This window comes from Acartia tonsa, chromosome 8, assembly GCF_053477335.1.
Source record: "Acartia tonsa isolate MP-2025a chromosome 8, ASM5347733v1, whole genome shotgun sequence".
Taxonomy (NCBI): Eukaryota; Metazoa; Arthropoda; class Copepoda; order Calanoida; family Acartiidae; genus Acartia; species Acartia tonsa.
This window is the reverse complement of record NC_137267.1, coordinates 3,372,787-3,391,884: the sequence shown is the minus strand read 5'-3', so window position 1 is coordinate 3,391,884 and position 19,098 is coordinate 3,372,787. Positions and strand designations below refer to the sequence as shown.

Below are 19,098 nucleotides of genomic sequence, written 5' to 3'. Positions count from 1 at the left end.
ATTCAATTGTATAGCTTTTAGTAAATGGGTGTCAAAAATTTATGAAATCAGAACTATGGCTTCATGGTGCTCCCAGGAAAGACATTGTGGAGTAGAATCAGTAACTTTTGACCGTTTCAAAAAATCTCATTCCTAGCCTGAGAAAATCTCAAAAAAAACCTTTACAAATTAGACAATTCTTAATTAATAAACCTTTAAAAATAATGTTTTTTTAGTTATTTCTAAGGCTAGGAACGAGATATTTTGAAACGGACAAAAGTTCCTTATTCTACTCCTCAAGACCTTTCCTGGGTGCACCATGAAGCCAGAGTTTTAATTCAATAAATTTTTAACTCTCAAATTATAATTTTTAAATTTATTGGCCATTGTCTTATCTCTTTAGATCTCTGATTAGATGTACCTCTTGTCTATTAGAACCGCGTTCCCAATCCTAGAATCTAAAAGCACTAGGTTAAATTTTTGCTTCAGGTTTTGTCTCTCATTTTATTCTGCTACAAATCTTGGATTTAGGAATAGGTTTTTTTTGTTAAAATATCCCAAATATTTTACTGTAAACCAGCAATATACCAAAATGTAATACTATTATATAAAGCAGTAAGGTATTTTTGTATGAAGCTTAAGATCTTAATAACTACTTCTCTTTTATGGAAGCTTCTTTTAAATCCCAGGATAGTGTCAGTCTATACATTTTTAGTTTTAAATCTGGAGACAGTTTTAGACTACTTTTCTGCACACCTATTATATCTTTGAATACAAAGCCCCTAAATGATAGGTGCACAGTCGCAAATTGGAGAAATTAGAAATAACGAACGGATCTTTATGTTTCGTATTATAAATTTAGCCTCTTCAGGTTTTCGCATCGATATAAAAAAATGAATGATAAACCTTTGCACATGAATTTCAAAACACCTTTTATTCAAAGATGAATACAGATTCCTTATTTAGATTTAAAGTAATAAAATAACCATTAACCCTGACTATAATCCGCCCAAAATCCTTTTTCCTTCCATCTAATTCCGGACTAGAATAAAACCATGGATTTGGGAATAATTAAATTATTTCATTGTAAAAAAATTAAATTAATACAATTGACTTTGAAATGGTCTTTAACATTTTTACATTCAAAAACAAGATTTTAACTAAAAGTATTTCGGATTTTTAATATTCTTTATTTATATGTTTCTTTATCCCTGGATAAAACTAAACTATGTAGAATTACAACATTCATATTATTCTTTATTTATATGCTCCTTTATCCCTGGATAAACTAAGTAGAAATACAGCATTGTTATTATTCTTTATTTATATGTACCTTTATTCCTGGATAAACTAAGTATAATTACAGAATTGTTATTATTCTTTATTTATATGTTCCTTTATACCTGGATAAAACTAAACTATGTAGAACTACAGCATTCTTATTATTCTTTATTTATATGTTCCTTTATCCCTGGATAAACTAAACTAGGTGGAATTACAACAGTGTTATTATTCTTTATTTATATATTCCTTTATCTCTGGATAAAACTAAACTAAGTAGAATTACAGCATTCTTATTATTCTTTATTTATATGTTCCTTTATCCCTGGATAAAACTAAACTAGGTCGAATTACAGCATTGTTATTATTCTTTATTTATATTTTCCTTTATCCCTGGATAAAACTAAACTAGCATTGTTACAGCATTATTATTATTCTTTATTTATATGTTCCTTTATCCCTGGATAAACTAAGTAGAATTACAGCATTGTTATTATTCTTTATTTATATGTTCCTTTATCCCTGGATAGACTAAGTAGAATTACAGCATTCTTATTATTCTTTATTTATATGTTCCTTTATCCCTTGATAAACTAAGTAGAATTACAGCATTCTTATTATTCTTTATTTATATGTTCCTTTATCCCTGGATAAACTAAGTAGAGTTACAGCATTCTTATTATTCTTTATTTATATGTTTCTTTATCCCTGGATAAACTAAGTAGAATTACAGCATTGTTATTATTCTTTATTTATATGTTCCTTTATCCGTGGATAAAACTAAACTAGGTGGGATTACAACAGTGTTATTATTCTTTATCTATATGTTCCTTTATCCCTGGATAAAACTAAACTAGGTCGAATTACAGCATTGTTATTATTCTGTTTTTGTTGACTAGAGGAGGTATGCACCACTATAACCTGTTCTAAAAACATTAAATCACTTTTGTATACAGTTGAAACTTCTTGACAATTACCAGGCACAGTTAGGACATGCAAAGAACATACAATGTAATATTTTTTTATTATCGCACAAAATATAATTTAAGAGTGAGGAGTAATTAAACTGAAATATATACTGGTCGCTTAAAATTTCATAAACTATAAACAAGCCATCTCATTTGCTTGCTTGAAAACTTAAGGTGCATTTATAAAACCTTGATCATGTTTTACACAAAAACAGTGTCCACTAAAAATTTAATATAACGAGGGGGTAATTTTGTTAACCATAATTGGGAGTGTTAATTTTACAACAGGCCATTGTCTTATCATTAGATTAAAACACTAGAGGGGGAAAGGGTGCCGACTCTCAATTGGGTCATTGAAAATCAATCAATTGCATTGGTTATATTATCACAGCCATTGAAATAAGATTTATGATGTATTTATCCCCTAGAGGTTTTAATAACAAAGTCTATTGTGATATTTACAATATAAGATATCTATGGAAACCGCTCTGAAACATAACAATTTTACAATCAACTCTAGATTTACTTTAACTTTAACTTTAAAACCATTTCAGCAGCAATGTTCAATTTATTTCATTGCAAAACAAAAAGTCAGAATATAAATTGTAAAACAGACATTTATAGATGAAAGTTCGAGTACCTAATAAAAAAATAATAAAAAAAACAGTATATATAATTTAGTCTTAAGTTTAACAGGTTTAATTTTAATTCCAAAAATTCTATGGCTTGTATTGTATGTATGGATCTTCAGGGATTAGACAATGGGCGAGGTTTTGATGTACATCCTTATTGTGATAAACAAAATTACCTTTTTTAAAGATTTAAATTATTGGTAGAAAAGTTTGGGTATAGTCCCTTTCATGGTAACGCCCCTTAAGGGGCGTTTCTTCGTATTTTCACAGTAGCTTTTCTCCTATTTTTAGCCCCTGCGGGGGACTCTAACCCTGCGGGGCAATCACCTAACCCAATATAACCTAATCTAACCTAAATAGCCATTTTGAAAATTCGACGAATCATCCCTTAAGGGGCGTTGCAACGAAAGTGACTATACCCAAAAGTTTAAACTTCCGATCAAGTTTTTAAGCCAACGATTGAGAAAATATATAAAAAAAACTTTGAGCACCAGTATGATTTACAGTCCAGTTTCATATCCCTCCCTTGAAAAAAAATCACTCATTTTTGATAGGTGATTGCACGCCAAATTATTTAACAATTTCATAACAACGTTTATATATAGTTGTAAAGCCTCTAAAACGTTTATTTAATGCTGTTTATACATTTACAATAGACAGTTACAAGTAACTAAGATAGAAATATATATTTTGAAAAATAAATAATAGAATCGTTGGATCATGGAAAGAAACCGAAGTTACGGGTTTCGTCGTATTTTCACAGTTATTTTTCTCCTACTTTTAACCCCTGAGGGGGGCTCTAACCTTAGGGGCCAATTACATAGCCCTGCAGACCAATTATTAGATATACCTAACCTTACCTGACCTGACCTAAGATAACCTATCAAAGCTTCTGTGAAAATACGACAAAACCCACTACTTCGTTTTCTTTCCATTATCCTAATCGTTTGATACATACAGACATTCAGTTCTAAAGCTCTTATTGGCCAAGGCATCCCGCCTTTACTATTCCTAGAAATATTACAAGTTTTAAAAGGTAGAATTAGACTCTGTTTTGAACGTTTACAGTTATAACGCAGTTTTAGACTTTCGATATACTATGTGGACAATATAACTTTCTTGCAGGTATCGAAAGAGATATGACAATGGACAATATAAAAGTTTAGGGTAAAAACACAAAGTTGAAAAGATGACCAAAAAGATCAATGATACCATAAATTTTTTCTTCATTCTAGGCAGAAAATGCTTTGATTTTTTCATTCTCTCTTTTCTTTGACAATTCTGTTCTTTACATTCGGTGATTTCAATCTTTTTTTTTCCTTAAGACTTTTCAATTTGCTATTTCTTGATCTAGTATTCTAGAATAGAGGGAGCATGAGCTTTATGTAACTCTGCCCACATGTCGGAAACCCTGTTCTGATTTTGTATTGGGTCTTTGAAATCAGCTAATAGCGTTGTGTGTATACATTTATTTATGAAAGTACTAATGCAATATAAATTCAAATTTATGAAAGACATCCTATTATATAAAGCATTAAGAGTTTTTTTTGTCTGAACCTTAAGATCTCAAGAATTTCTGAACCGATCAGGTTCTCTATTTAGAGAAACTTCACATAGATCCTGTTTTGGTTTTAGGCCATTTTATTTTCATATTTAAATATTGGGATTGTTTTCACCTATTTTTCTAGCTATTCTGTCTCTTCATGTACAGATTTCCTAGATGCTAGGTGCGTAGCCGCTAGTTTCATAATAAAGAGACTTAATTTATTAATGGAATGCAGTGACATTTAATGATTATAGATAACCTTACACAAAAAGTTTTTGATTATTATGACCTTGCTCCCATCAAATGATAAATGTCAATGCAACTTCAAAATTATAACTACACTGGAAAAAAATCACTTTATATCGGTGCTTTCCCTTAAAATTGCGTATGGATACCCCCCCCCCCCTTAATGTTCTTTTAAAAATGGATAGTAGCTTTTTTTCTCGTACATAACCCCTGCGGGGTGACCCAGTACCCATTAAAATCTAACCAAAACTGCCCAAAACAAACAAAAATCTATGCCCCTTCCTTATTTTAAATTTTTAAGGAACATTTTCCATTTTTTTGGAGACACTTAAAGCTGCTTCTTTTTTACAGTGTGACTATTTGACAATAAAAAGTTTGTTACTATATTGTCATCACAATAATCTAGTTCTAAGTTCAATTTATTATAATATTACATAATTTTAACAAGAAAGTCATTGCTCATAGTATTCTGATATTTAAATATAAAAATTATTCTTAGAACCGGTCAAATAATTATTTTCAAAGTCATCCAATTTATTTTTTGCATGCTGAGGTTGGGTGAGCTTGAATTCAGGGAGGGAGGTGACATTGGATTGTAAATTACACAGGTACCCAAACATTGTACAAACATTAGATTAAAACACTAGAGGGAGAAAGGGTTTAATAACTTTATCTCCCCATCGCAACCACCTTGGGCAACCCTTCTATTGGGTCATTGAAAATCAACCAATGAAGTCGCTTATATAAACTTAGCCAAGTAGCGGAAAATGATGTAGAAGCAGACGAAAGAGGTCTTTGAAAAGGAAGGGAGGTAGTTGTCTGTATATACATCTATACTAGAGATCTGTTGCACCAACTTTATCTTATTTGTTGATGAGGAACTAAGTGTACTTTCATTGAATTTTGATTGGTTGATTCCAAACTTTTCAACCAATAATTTTATTCTTTAAAGGGAATATTTTGTTTATGTTGTATTATGCACCTGTTTATATTTCGTCCATTATCTTATAAATAAAGTTAGAGAATAGAGGGAGCAAGGGTACATGACTATATAGAACTATCGCAAAGACCTATCAACACAATCTCATTGCTCAAGAAATTTGACAGCTTAGACCGAAAAATGGCTGAGTTTTTTACAGGGTTTTTCATTTTTAGAAACAATGCCATAACTACAAAATTTATTATGTATTTGTGTTTGTCCTTTAGAAATAATGCATATATCTTAAAATTAATAAAGTAAAAAAACAATTTTGACATTGTCAAAAAATTATAAAATTGTAAAAATCTGGATAATAATTTCATTACAAGCTATCTTGAGTACAATCATTTCGGAAAGCAGACATTATTATACCATTTTTTATAATAACAATATAAAAGTTCATGTTAACAGCCTTATAGATTTAATTTGTTTTTAAAAACATATTTCTTTTTTGAGGAGGCTTTTAAATCTTAATCTTAGTACTTTATAGATAACTTTCTTCCTTACAACTTTCCTAAATATTTTAACTGTCCGTAGCAATGTGAACTGAACCAGTGCGCAGGTCTGTTTATATGTTATATTTAGTAGCGAAGCTACTCTATAATTCACTTTGTCTATTCATTAGTCAGTCCGAATTTTTCATCAATGAATTTGTAATTAAAATTATTCTTTATTTGCCTTTTATAAAAGGATTTTACATCCTGATAAATATATGTGAATTATTTCAAATTGTAGCTCATTTATGACACTATACATGCTATACTCTGCTTTTACAGCTACCAAATAAATGTAATTATTTTAAATTCCTGAAGATCATAAAAATCTGTATATTGCTATATACAGTCTCAAATTTTATTCAATAAATTAACTGATTTTTGAAAGATTTTGTTAAATGTTGCTACACTTGATGTAATCATCCTTGTTAGAATGTACTATAGTATTTATAACACAGTACAAATAATAATAAAACAGGCTTTGCTTACAAAACTCAAACACATCATGGAAACACATTTGAAAAGATAGCATTGATTTTAAATGATAAATATGCTCTAATTTTTTACAAAAACTAGGCAAAACATTTATTTTTTGTCGTTGATAACAATATTTTATTCTTATAGTCTTATTTACAACTAGTTTTATACTAAAATCTTTTGATTTAATTGTTTTAACTCTTGTACATTAGGTCACGTGACTTTAATTAATAATAAAGGTCCCCCAAATCCTTATACCAAAATGTTTGGTGATTTTGCTTAATTAGTAAAGTTCCTTCAAACCTTATTCCAATAACAGCTTATGAGCTTTCTAGCAGCTAAGTGAGAAAGCAAAATTTCTTCTGATAAACAACTTTCTGCAATTTTTAAAGGTCTTTGAATAGGAAAAATGGTTTCATAGCTATTTATCACTCTATATATATTACTTTAATATCTTATACCTGGGTTGAATTGGGTTGAAGTAGAGAAAATATCTCTCTTTCTCTTTTTCTTTCTCTATCTATCTATCTATATTTATTTACCTTTCTATTTAGTAGCGAATCTACTCTTTAAGTTTACGGTTGCCATCTCTCTATCTTTCTCACAATAGCTCTTTTTAATTTACTAGCAACTGCGCCCCTAGTATAAAGGGGCTCTATATTCGGAGGGATATTAAATAACAGAGAAAAAGCATGAACCAAACCTAGACTTAGCTAGAAGAATAAAATAACATAAAACCATCTCTGGATCTATAAGAAGCTTTACTGAATAGGAGAACCATATTGGTTCACCCCTTAGCGAGATCCTTCGCTACAGACAAAAAGCTTACTTTTTTATATAAGAGGATTTATCTCTCTTTTGCATTCCATGCCTTTTTTCTTTCTTTCGCTTTGTTTCTATCTATCTATATATAATTCTAAATTATACCTTACCAAAACTATTTCTATTTATTATGCATTTTTCCTTTTTTTTCATAACTTCATATTTACGATGATAATCATTACATGCCTAGAAGAAATAAATAAACCTCTTATTCTTAACAAAATAATATATGTTTTATGCAATTATGACCTATAATAAAAAAAATCTGAGGGGTAAAAATTCACCCCCCCCCCCTTTTTTTTCAATTTATCTTACCCCTAGGAAAATAAATTTATGAAAAAAAACTAAACTTTAGGCGCTTTCGCCCAAAAAGCTTACATAAGTTAATGCGAGAAAAATTACTAAAGTTTAAATTGAAATTAAGGTTAATTAATGCATTTGTTATAAAATAAAACTTTTTTATTTGTTAGATAATAAAAGTTAAGCTTTACTGTATTCTAGTACTAGCGGCTACGACCCTAGAAGCCTCTAGGTGGAAGTCGACCTCCGCCCCATTTTGATTTAAGTTTTTAAGAGAGTAAGTAATTCTTTTTCTTCGGGGGGTCGGGGTTGTCCTTTTTTTAGATACCCTCTCAAAAATAGTTAAAAACATTACCTAGACCTATAAGAAGCTTCATTGTAAAGGAGAACCATATTGGTTTAGAGGTTAGCAAGATCCTTTGCTACAGACAAAAAAAAGCTTAATACTTTAGGATATACTAGCGACTTTGCCCCTAGCCTCTAGGGACTTCGCCCTATGAAGTAATGGGAAGTCAACGATGCTAGACATAGTTTTTTCGTATGGATGAGAACCGGTTCCTATCCACCGGATTCGAATGAATACGAGAAAAGTGTTTAACAAACAATATTATTTCCTCAGATGAGCCATGTATTTGTATGTCATATGCTAGGTTACGATACATGATTTTTCAGTATGGCTCTTATATGATTCCAGTCCATCGGTTTTAAAGCCATACTGGAATGGTTATTTGATGCATCGTATTACAGACAACTCTTCAAGGATATGAGAAGGAAAAAATAAGATTAATGCCAGTTTTGTTAATCTAGAGGGGCTGAAGTCTAAATGATTTTAATAGCTGTTTTAATTGTTTGACTTGCAGAGTAGCTTCGCTACTAGAAATAGTATCAATGTTTTACAATAATTGCATATCAGTCAAGGTTAGGAAAAGGGGAATTTCCAGGAATTTAAAGGGATAAGACAATGGCCGATAAATTGATTATTTCCAATAATGAATTTTTATTGGTGGACTCATTAAAATAAGTATAACAAACGTTTCAACCACTAATTTTAACAAAAGTGGTAATCTTGAATATGATCATTGTGGATGTATATCAATTTATCAGCTATTTACTTATCCCTTTAGATCCCTGAATGTTTTACCAGCAAGGTTTCGTGAGCTTAAATTTTATTAAGACATATATGATTAACATTTTTCTCGTATTTTACAGTTTTTTTAGCCGGTGCCTTCGGCACCACGGGGCTAAAAAAATAGTTTTAATCTCATAATTGTACATTCTATATCCGCGGAAAGCCGTTTATGATACGATGCGAGAAATAACTATTACTGTTATTATATCAACAAAAGTCCAATGATCATAATATGTGTTACATGTAGATGATATGTCAGCCAAGGCCATTTTCAAAGACGTCCATGGGTTTTAGTAAAAGGGGGGTTTAACTCCCTTAAAAAAATGCTTGGACGTTCCAGGTCATTTTTATGCATTTAACATAGTTTTGACATAGGTCAACAGAAATCAGGGATCGGAAGCCTCACGTAAGCCGCGCATAAGCCTCAGTTTTAAACCTGCTTGTGAGCAGAAAAAAAAAAATTTAGAAAGAAGGATTGTCTGCTAAAGAGCCGTTTTATACATCCAGCTGAATTTTATAGTGATAAAATCACGATTTCACTGAGGCTTACACGCGGCTTACGTGAGGCTTCCGATCCCTGACAGAAATAATAAGTTTTATCTTATAATATGTCTGTATGTCGCTAACCAATTAACTGATATGGTTCTCCTTTATAGGGTGGCTTCTCATGGGTCCTGGGAAGGTTTATAACTATTTAGGGGAGAATAACACCAGCCTTACACATCGCCCCTAAAAAAATTCTCTCACTCCTCCAAAAATATTCTTATATTGTTGTATAGTGTTTGTATAGTATACAAAGAATAGATAAGCTTAGATTTTTCTTCAATACGTTTACTGTATGACGGATGTACGGACATATTCTAATTAGCTGCGCTACGTGCTGATTATGCCTTTATGGTTCAACAAGTTTGCTGTAGCCAATAAAAAGTTAATTGATATATTTTCGCAATGTATGAAGTAGATTATATTCCCCATTAATTGGTAGCTACGCTACTCTTCAACGCAAAATGTCCGTACTTCCGTATCTAAGAAACCGTAATGGGAAAACGTGAATTTCACGACTGCTATTTAAGATAAATGGCTAAAAAATATAAAAAAAAAATTAAACATACCACTGAGTATCTAATACATAATTAACTTTATTTTTTTTAATGTATAAAATTGGATATCTGTTCTATAACTCGCGTTGTCCGTTTGTTCAGCTACAATTTTTTATGCTTTGCTACTTATAAATGTCGTCCTTCTTAAGATTACTATTACTATAGATAAATAGGCAGGTATATTATTTATCTATTGTATCGTATTATAGACAGTTTTCTGCGTAAATTAAAATGAAATATTATAAGATTAAAACCAGTTGTGTTAGCTCCAAGGGGTTTCCAAGCCATAATGGAATAAAATATTGTGATGAATTAAGTCAAAACCACATGAAAAACAAGGATGAAAACATTTATATGGTGCAATGCAACCAAGCATATCATACCAAGCAGCTGGAAAACGTGTCTCAAAAATCAGCTATGTGACGTCATGAAAATGAGGGAGGTGAAAGAAGAAGTTGGAAAGTAAAACCCTAAATAAGAGATGGATAATCCCTCATTTTTATGACGTCACATGGCTAATTTTTTAGACACTTTGTAAAGTTACAAATTACATGTCCCCCATTGAATAGAGTAAAAGAGTAGTTAACGTTTTGTTAGCAAAACCACGGAAGGTCGTCTTTCCCTTTTCAAGGATTACCCCCAAAGCCCTGTGCACGCCATCAGCAGAATCCGCAGAAAAATACGTTCAAATAAAGTTTTTGAGTATCTTTACTAATAAAAAAAATTTATTGAGTAGCAACAAAACTAGAAACTATTTTTAGCCTAATTTACTTTTTATCTTTCATGCAAAAAAAACTTTTTAGAGGTTTTTCCTTTAAAGTGCGTTGTTGAGCACAGCTCCACCTTCCCCTTTTATTAAATATATTGAAAATACGGGGGGGGGGGGGGGTAATTTGTTTGTTTTTCACTTTAGGTCAGTTTAGGTTAGGTTATAAAGAATACTGAGTAGCTCCACAGGGTTAGTGTCTTACAGATATAGGCTCCACAGGGTTAGGATAAAAACTAATCCCTTTACATATTTTTGTGGGGGAGGTTTCAGTGCCCAACAGCGATTTTTAGAGAAAGACACAACTTTTAGATTGATCAAACAATGAGTTGGATTTTTAAGTTTAAATTATTTAACAACAAACAAACTCTTGTAGACAAGCTTTAAAGCCAAGGATGTCTGTATGTCTATCCGTCTGGAGCTTAAGATCTCGATAACAGCTTGACCAATATGTTTCTGCTTTTCAGGTTGTAGACCACTCCCGTTCAGAAATATTTTGAGACACAGTAAACAAACAGGGATCTAAAAGGATAAGACAGTGGCCGATAAATTGATGTACATTCCTAATGTTGATACCACAAATTACCCATTCTGTACTGGTTACAATTAGTAATTAAAATGTTTAGACACTCAACTAAACTAACCGACCAATTAAAATTCAATAAAAGTTATGGCCAGCGAAAAAGAAAATGTTATGATAAGACTTTGGGGACTAGTTCAATAAACAGCCCAATGTCCCCTCCCTCCCTAAGTTGTTATTCTTATTGCATCAATGAAAGTTTATGCTTTGCCTTTGTAAAAAAAAACTTTGTTGCTGTAATTTAGATCAACACAATAATAATTTACATTTTTTTTTAAATTCACATTTTTTCATGGATTTTAAGGGATAGGGGACAATTGTCGTAAAATCATATACATCCCTTATCATGATAAACAAAATTACTCTTAAGGAAACAGACACACAGAGAAACACAAAGATAGACAAACATCCTGTTACTTTTTTTATCAGGAGCGCCTTGGCCTTTTTCAAGAAGAATAAAAGAAACAATTAGATGACAGTTTTATCACTTTTACATTTTTCGTAAATTATATTTTTTAGTTTTTTTGTTATCACATATTAGTAAAGTTTGTCTATTACGATCTTAATTTATTAAATGGTTTGGCCAGTTACTACCTAGTTTCTAGCTGGATAAAGGGAGGGAGAGGACATTGGTCTGTTTAGTACACTAGTTCTCAAAATTTTATAGTAATGGATTAATTTTGGTTTTATTTACAACTTTGGGGACCATGAATTTTAATTTGTTGGTTTAATAAGTGTCCAAACGTTTTAATCACTAATTGTAATCTACAGTAAGGTAATTTTGTGCATTATCATTGGGGATGTACAACAAGTAAAGGTTTCTTTATTCCTATTATATAAAGAGTAAGATTTTTTTGTCTGTAGCTTAAAATCTCAATAACTACTGACCCGATAGGATTCTCTAATTTTGGTAAGCTTCACATAGGTCCAAGGATGATTTAGGGCAGTTTTGTGTTTTTAATTTAAGCCTTGTGATGGTTTTAGTCTACTTACCTACCCTGTGTTAACCCTTTGTATACAGACCCCCTAGATGCTATAGGCTTAGCCACTAGTCTATGTTTTAAAGTAGTACGAAGCAAAAGATCTCGGAAAATTCCCCTCTAAATTAGTTGAACTTTTCAGCGAAGGTTTATAAATGTCTTGGGGTGGCTTTCGGCTTTATTATGACCTTTACCGACTTTACCTAAAGACTAGGGGCGAAGCAACTTGTAATCTATAATTGAATGTAGAAAAAGTCTGTTTGTCCTCATGAAGTTTTATATATTACTAACATCTGGACCAATTGGGCTCTGCTTTAGATGGATTATAATTGCTGGTCATAAGACGGTTTTAGGCTATATTTGTGGTAGCTTGATTAACTTACTTTTTAAGCAAATTTGCTTACTTCTAATTACCTGCTTTATACTTCACTTCTAAATATAAATATATATACAATTCAGGGGTCAAAGGGGATAGGACAATGGCCGATAATTTGATGTACATCCCCAATGATGATACACAATATTACCCCTGCTGTAGATTGAAATCAGTTCTAAATTTTAATGTTTACACACTCAAATTATTGAACCAACCAATCAAAATTTATCAAAAGTCCCCAAAGTTTTTAAGCCAATGAAAGAAAACATTATTACAAAACTTTGGGGACTAGTGTAATAAACAGCCCAATGTCCCCTCCCTCCCTGTATACAATTACAGCTTGGCTAATAACAAAAGTAGGAATACAAACAGTTATCATGGAACTTTTCTCCGAGGTACATCTTTTTATTAGTTAAAATAATTCCTTTTTTATAGTTTCAATGTGATTTGTTTGCTAATATTGTATGGATTATTGTTATTGCAATTTTTATTGTTAAAAGTATTTTTCAATATTTTTTTCATGTTGGCCTTGATTTATAAATATTCCCCTTTAATTTTCCAAATAACAAGCTGGGCTCATGATATTGATATCTGGAGGTTTCTGTATTTATTACATTCATTGTATCACAGTTGAAGTTTTACCCTGGTCAGCTTCATAGTAACCTGTGATATTATCAATATTTTGACTAAAGAAACCCTGAATTATTTGCTGCCTAGTCTGAAAGTCATTTCCTTTTGTTTTTCAATTTTTTTCCTTTTTATTTTTTACCAATATTTTTATCCATGGTCTAAGAAGTGACAATGCAAAATATTTTTTCTTTAATTTGCAAGATTTTAAAAGTACTTTTTGAACAAGGACCTACTTATATTTTTATAAAATTAGGATGGGTAAGATGAAGTCATTTTAAGATGAAGTTACATTTCTACACAACTACCTGATCTTCAGTCAAATTGTGTTATTTAACTTAAAATATTTTTATCAATTAGTTGTTGGAAATTGAATTCCAGACAAATTTTCTTATTTCATGCAAAGTACAATTAAACTTCTTTGTAATTTACCCTCTTTTTATTATTAAATGATGTATTACAGCCATTTAATTGTTTGTTATGAAGCACTTTTATAATATTTGCGTGATGCAAATGATTACATTATTTACATGGTTAGAAAAATTCCCTTTCCATAGTTTGCAGGATAATTCATGGCCACTTTGCTGAGGTCTTTCATCAAGGCAACATTCAAACTTTGTTTTCGCGGGGGAATTATTGCCTAACAGGGGTGCCAACTTTTACTATATTCTAATCATTTTTAAATTCTTATCTAACATGTCATTTACATTATTTCTTTTTAAGATTACATTAATGTAAAACTTTTTTATTAAATGAGATTATGATTTAATATTTTGTTTCATAAAAAATGTGTAATTTTAAAAGTTGGCATCCCTGTAATGCAACAGAAAACCTGTTTTAGTGTTCACAGGCATGACTTTGGCCAATAAAACTTGAATAGTTTTACATCACAAGTGACATGAATACCATTGAACTTCCTTTCACCTACGGGAAAAATGAAATTCCCCTCAAACAGTTTCAAAACATAAACATAAATAATTTTGTGAGAAATCGCAATCCTGGCCGCAAGAAAAGACGACCTTCCCCTTTGAAAATTGAGCCAGAACCGGTTCCTTCAAGAAATGTGAAACTACTGCCCAAACATCTGATTGGCAGATTCAATGGTGATAAAAACAAATCAAAAGCTAAGGTGTACTATTGGTTTGATAAATTAATATTGATGAGAATTATGAATAATGTCTTAGAGATTTAAATTTTGATCCCAATTATCTAAATCACAATTATTATGATATAATCTAAACCTTAATTATTTATAATTTAGTTTGTCATAGAAGCTGATTTAATTTCTTAGGAATAAAAAAAATATGTTATTTTATTCATAAATACTATCAAAAGCTTAGATGTTGTTTATCATTTATTTGCTTAAGAAACATATGTATGTTCTGTGTCAAAAGCCTTTTTTATATCCAAATGTAAGAATAATATGATACAATAGTGGAATAATATTTCTGTTTCCACCAAAATAACGTCTTGCAAAATTGTGTTTATGATAAATTGATGCATTTTATGAAACATTATTTTTCTTTGCTTCTTTCCTCCTTACTGATAAATTCCTTAGCCTGGCTAGCTCACACCAGATGGTTCACAATATTTGATGGATAATATTTGGAGCATAGCTGCTCGAACTGTCAGTGTTATTTGCTATATATTATATCAGAGAACATTATGGATTGATGGTATACTATTACATTAATAAGCTTAAATAAAAAGAAATGATGTGACATACTAGTGGCTTCGCCCGTAGAGGCCTCTTGGGACACTTGAGGCAAGAGGGGGGTGGGGGGAGGGGGGGATTTGTCAACCCTCCACTTTACCATGGGATTGTAGAGGTACCTTCCACCAAAATAGTTATAAATTATCCAAGGTCCTTTATGAAGCTTCGCTTAGAAGAACAATATCAGTTCAGCAGTTGCACCCTTTGGTACAAATACACTGGTATACAATCCATTAGATTAAGGCTAGTCATTCCCCTTTAAAGCTTCTAACCCACAAAAGCAATTAGTACTATTGAAGATCTCATAATTTTTTGTGATTTTAATTAAAATATTTAATTGTTACCTCAATAAGAAAAGAAATTTTTGCAAAGGAATTTATTATTCTAGTTGGTAAATATTTTGAAGTGAATGAAATGTTTTGAATAGCCATAACTGCAACCTCCAGACTCAATTCAGGACTGTACTGCTTACCTCAACATTTTTAGCTGCCATTAATAGAGTATTATTATCCTCAGATAGGTAGAGGACAATGGGCTGTTATTACACTTATCCCCAAAGTTTTTTATTCACTTGCCAAAAACTTTGTGGACTTTTACTGAAAAAAAAATTATTTAGGATGTGTTGAAATTTGGACGGCCTGGTTGTGGAGCTCCTGTGAGGACTAAGTCTGGACGCCTCAGGACAACTATCACCGGCAACCCTGAAATCAGGTAAATCTTTTCCCGTTTGGCTTTTAACAGCGGTTAATATCCGCTGAATTAGAACTGGTTCTGGGCCATACTGAAAAATAATGTTTTGTACCGTATTATATCCAGTTTTCTACGAATATAAAAATGTACTATATTAAAACCAGTTTTGTTAGCCCGTGCCTTCGACATCTCAGGCTACATGCTAGGGTATAAAATATGAACTCATCCTTGCAAATTTATAAATTGCGAAATATTAACTGTGCAAATATTAAATGCAATTTATACACATTATAGAAAATGCTTGATTAAAGGGATTTCAAGATATGTTATTTTGTAATCATCAATCTATCACAATGAATTGGATAATATGACGGGGGAATAATTGTCGTCAATTTAGGTTGCTAACATGGACAACATGTATTGGTCAGTTCGTTCATCCAGTTGAAGGGGAGGGGATGGGGTAAAAGGGGTTGATGAGGGATAGTTATTTTAGCTAGCTAAAAGTTCTTTTTATTAGAGTACATGATAATATGGTGTAAGATCCAAGTAATAATAATTCAATTTTTATTACTTAATTTTTCTACTTATCGCTGTATACGTCTTTGTTCGTCACTCACCTTTATGGCTTATATATTATCTTTAATATTTCAAAAAGCTTCGCAACTACTGAATGTAATTAATTAAGGAAACAAATTGAGATTTTGTCAACAAAATATAGAACAACAAGGATGACAACATACATACAAAAAAATCATGGTATTGACAAAATGACAAAGTTAATTATAGAGAATATGCTCGATTATAATAACTAGGAAAAGAAAGAAAAATAATATACAAAATCTTAAAGAAATTCACAAAACGTTTAAAAATAAAGTTTATGTCTTTTGAAGAATGACTGACAGACAAATCAATAAACAGACTAAATGCTAAAAATTCTAAATGTTTATCTTCAATACCAGCTAAGAATTCAACATTTCCTCCGTAACTTCATGGACTGATTGACTGACGGACGGTCAAAGTGAATAAGGTAGTTTCGCTATTAACGAAGTGAATTGTAGAGTAACATCGAAACATAAATTTTTTGATGATAGATAGCTAAATATCTAGAAAAAGTTATGAATTAGAACAAAATTTTTTTTGGATTAATTCTTTTGATTGATTTAAACTTAAGCTCCATTTCTAGATTAAAGAATAAAAGACAGAAAAATTAGTGATTTTCCTCAAACTGCTAATGGAGCAACCCCACCTTCAAACTTCCAATAATCTTTTAAATAAAAAAATAAGAGGGTATTCTTTATTCTACTTGAGGAGGGTCTAACCTTGCCCGGCCTTAAACCTGCAGAGCTCACCAGTACCCAGTATAACCTAACCTAAACTTGCTAAACCAACAAACAAAAATCTAACCTCACAATTACTCCCCCCCCCCCCTTCCCTCTTATTTTCATCATATTTAAAATAAGATGGAACAAGGACCTTTGAGGAAAATTATCTAAAATTTTGTTGGAACTTTTCTGTTTTTCATTTTGCTTCACCCAAGGGGGCTTCAGTCTAATCATTCAAAATGTTTGGCAAAGCTTCAAGTACATTGAAAACTCATTTTATGTTCTGTAAAAAGCAATTATAAAATAAATTATGAGAGAAATTAATGATTGAACAAAGGAGAATTAAAATTATTGTTCCTTTTCATTATAAAATTAATGATAAAAGGAGAGTATTTTGTAATTTTTCTTTTCACTATTTCAATTTTATTTTTTTGTAGGATTTTCTACTATTTTATTTATTTACTTCTTCTCTTCTATAAATGGATTTATTATCACCTGGATCGTACACCAGATTTTTATATTCTATGATAAAGTGAACTCTGTAGCGGGCTAAAATAATGATCTACAACATCCCCCTTCTTTACCCCCATCCCCTCCTTTCCTACTGGATAAACGGCCTGATTAATAAATGCGAGGGGATATTGCAACCTAAATTGACAACAATTTTACTCCTATCATAATATAAACGTATATTCTACATTCATTCTTCTATACTATTTTTCCCATCCAAAATAGCTTAAAACATGATGCAGACCAATACCCTATTCCAGGGAGGGAGGGGACATTAAAATGTAAATTTTACTGTTTCACAAGATTTGATAAGTACAACCTAAACTTGGCTAAATACTTTTTATGATAACGTGATTGTGTCCATACATAACAACCAATAATTTTAAGAGATGATTTTGTACATTGTAACCATGGATTTTTTTATGTTATCCTTTCTAACTCTAAAATTATTAATTTTAAATCCAGTGTCATATACCTGACCATTAATATTTTTAGGTTTCAGAACAATGAGAGTGTAAAGAAGACAATCAGTCAGAATATCAGGTTCGAGTCTTTTTTTTGGAGGGAAGGAGGCATTACCCCCACCACCCTCTATAGTTTTTTTTAGCAAAGCTACTATATAATTCAAGTGTCCGTCCGTCTGTCCAAGACGAATAGGTGGATATATAAAAGATAGAAGGCTGAAACTTTTTGGGCAAAATCAATTGAAGCTTTTGTCCGATTCAAAATATGTAGTTCCTAGCTCTCAAAAAAAAATCAACCCAACCTATTATGGGTGTTGTCATCCTTTGTTTGCCTTCTTTGTGAAAGATACAGTTACAAAATTTTCAAATTATTCAAATAGCACAAGTAGGCATTTTTCATAAGAAAATGTTTTTTTACTTATTTACTGATGTAATGTGGATACCCCCCCCCAGAAAAAAAAATTTGCATTTTAGCAAAATAGAAATTCAAGATTAAATTTGTTAAATCTTTTAATTAAATTGTTAAGAGACTTGAGTGAGACATTTTATAATCAGTCAGTGACAGTAATAGGTTAAATTAATTATAATTATATCAGGGATACAGGGAGGTGATTATAGGTTAAATTAATTATAATTATATAAGGGAAACAGTGACATTGATAGGTTAAATTAATTATAATTATATCAGGGATACAGAGAGATGATAATAGGTTAAATTATTTATATTTATATCAGGGTAATATGGAGATGAAAATAGATAAAAATAATTATAATCATATCAGGGATAAAGAGAGGTGATTATAGGTTAAATTAATTATAACTATATCAGGGATAAAGGGAGGTGATTATAGGTTAGATTAATTATAATTATATCAGAGATACAGGGAGATGATAATAGGTTAAATTAATTATAATAATATTAGGGACACAGTAAGATGATTTTTGCTTAAATTAATTATAATTATATCAGGGATAAAGGGAGATTATAATAGGTTAAATTAATTATAATTATTTTAGGGATACAGGGAGATTGTTTTAAGTTAAATTAATTATAATTATATCAGGGATACAGGGAGATGATAATAGGTTAAATTAATTATAATTATATCAAGGATA

At 30.9% G+C, this 19,098-nt stretch overlaps 1 protein-coding gene across 6 annotated transcripts in view; it reads left to right on the top strand.

Moving 5' to 3' along the window:
* Positions 1 to 19,098, top strand: part of LOC145325825 (uncharacterized) — a 91,386-nt gene that overhangs the window by 33,553 nt on the left and 38,735 nt on the right. For 5 of the 6 annotated variants that reach the window (XM_080168790.1, XM_080168791.1, XM_080168789.1 and 2 more), the window contains 2 exons: positions 15,613 to 15,707; positions 18,014 to 18,061. In XM_080168790.1, the coding sequence (XP_080024916.1) occupies positions 15,613 to 15,707; positions 18,014 to 18,061 (143 nt within the window). Of the gene's footprint in view, positions 1 to 14,074; positions 14,412 to 15,612; positions 15,708 to 18,013; positions 18,062 to 19,098 lie in introns of those variants that run through there. The other variant, XM_080168793.1, reaches the window with a different exon arrangement.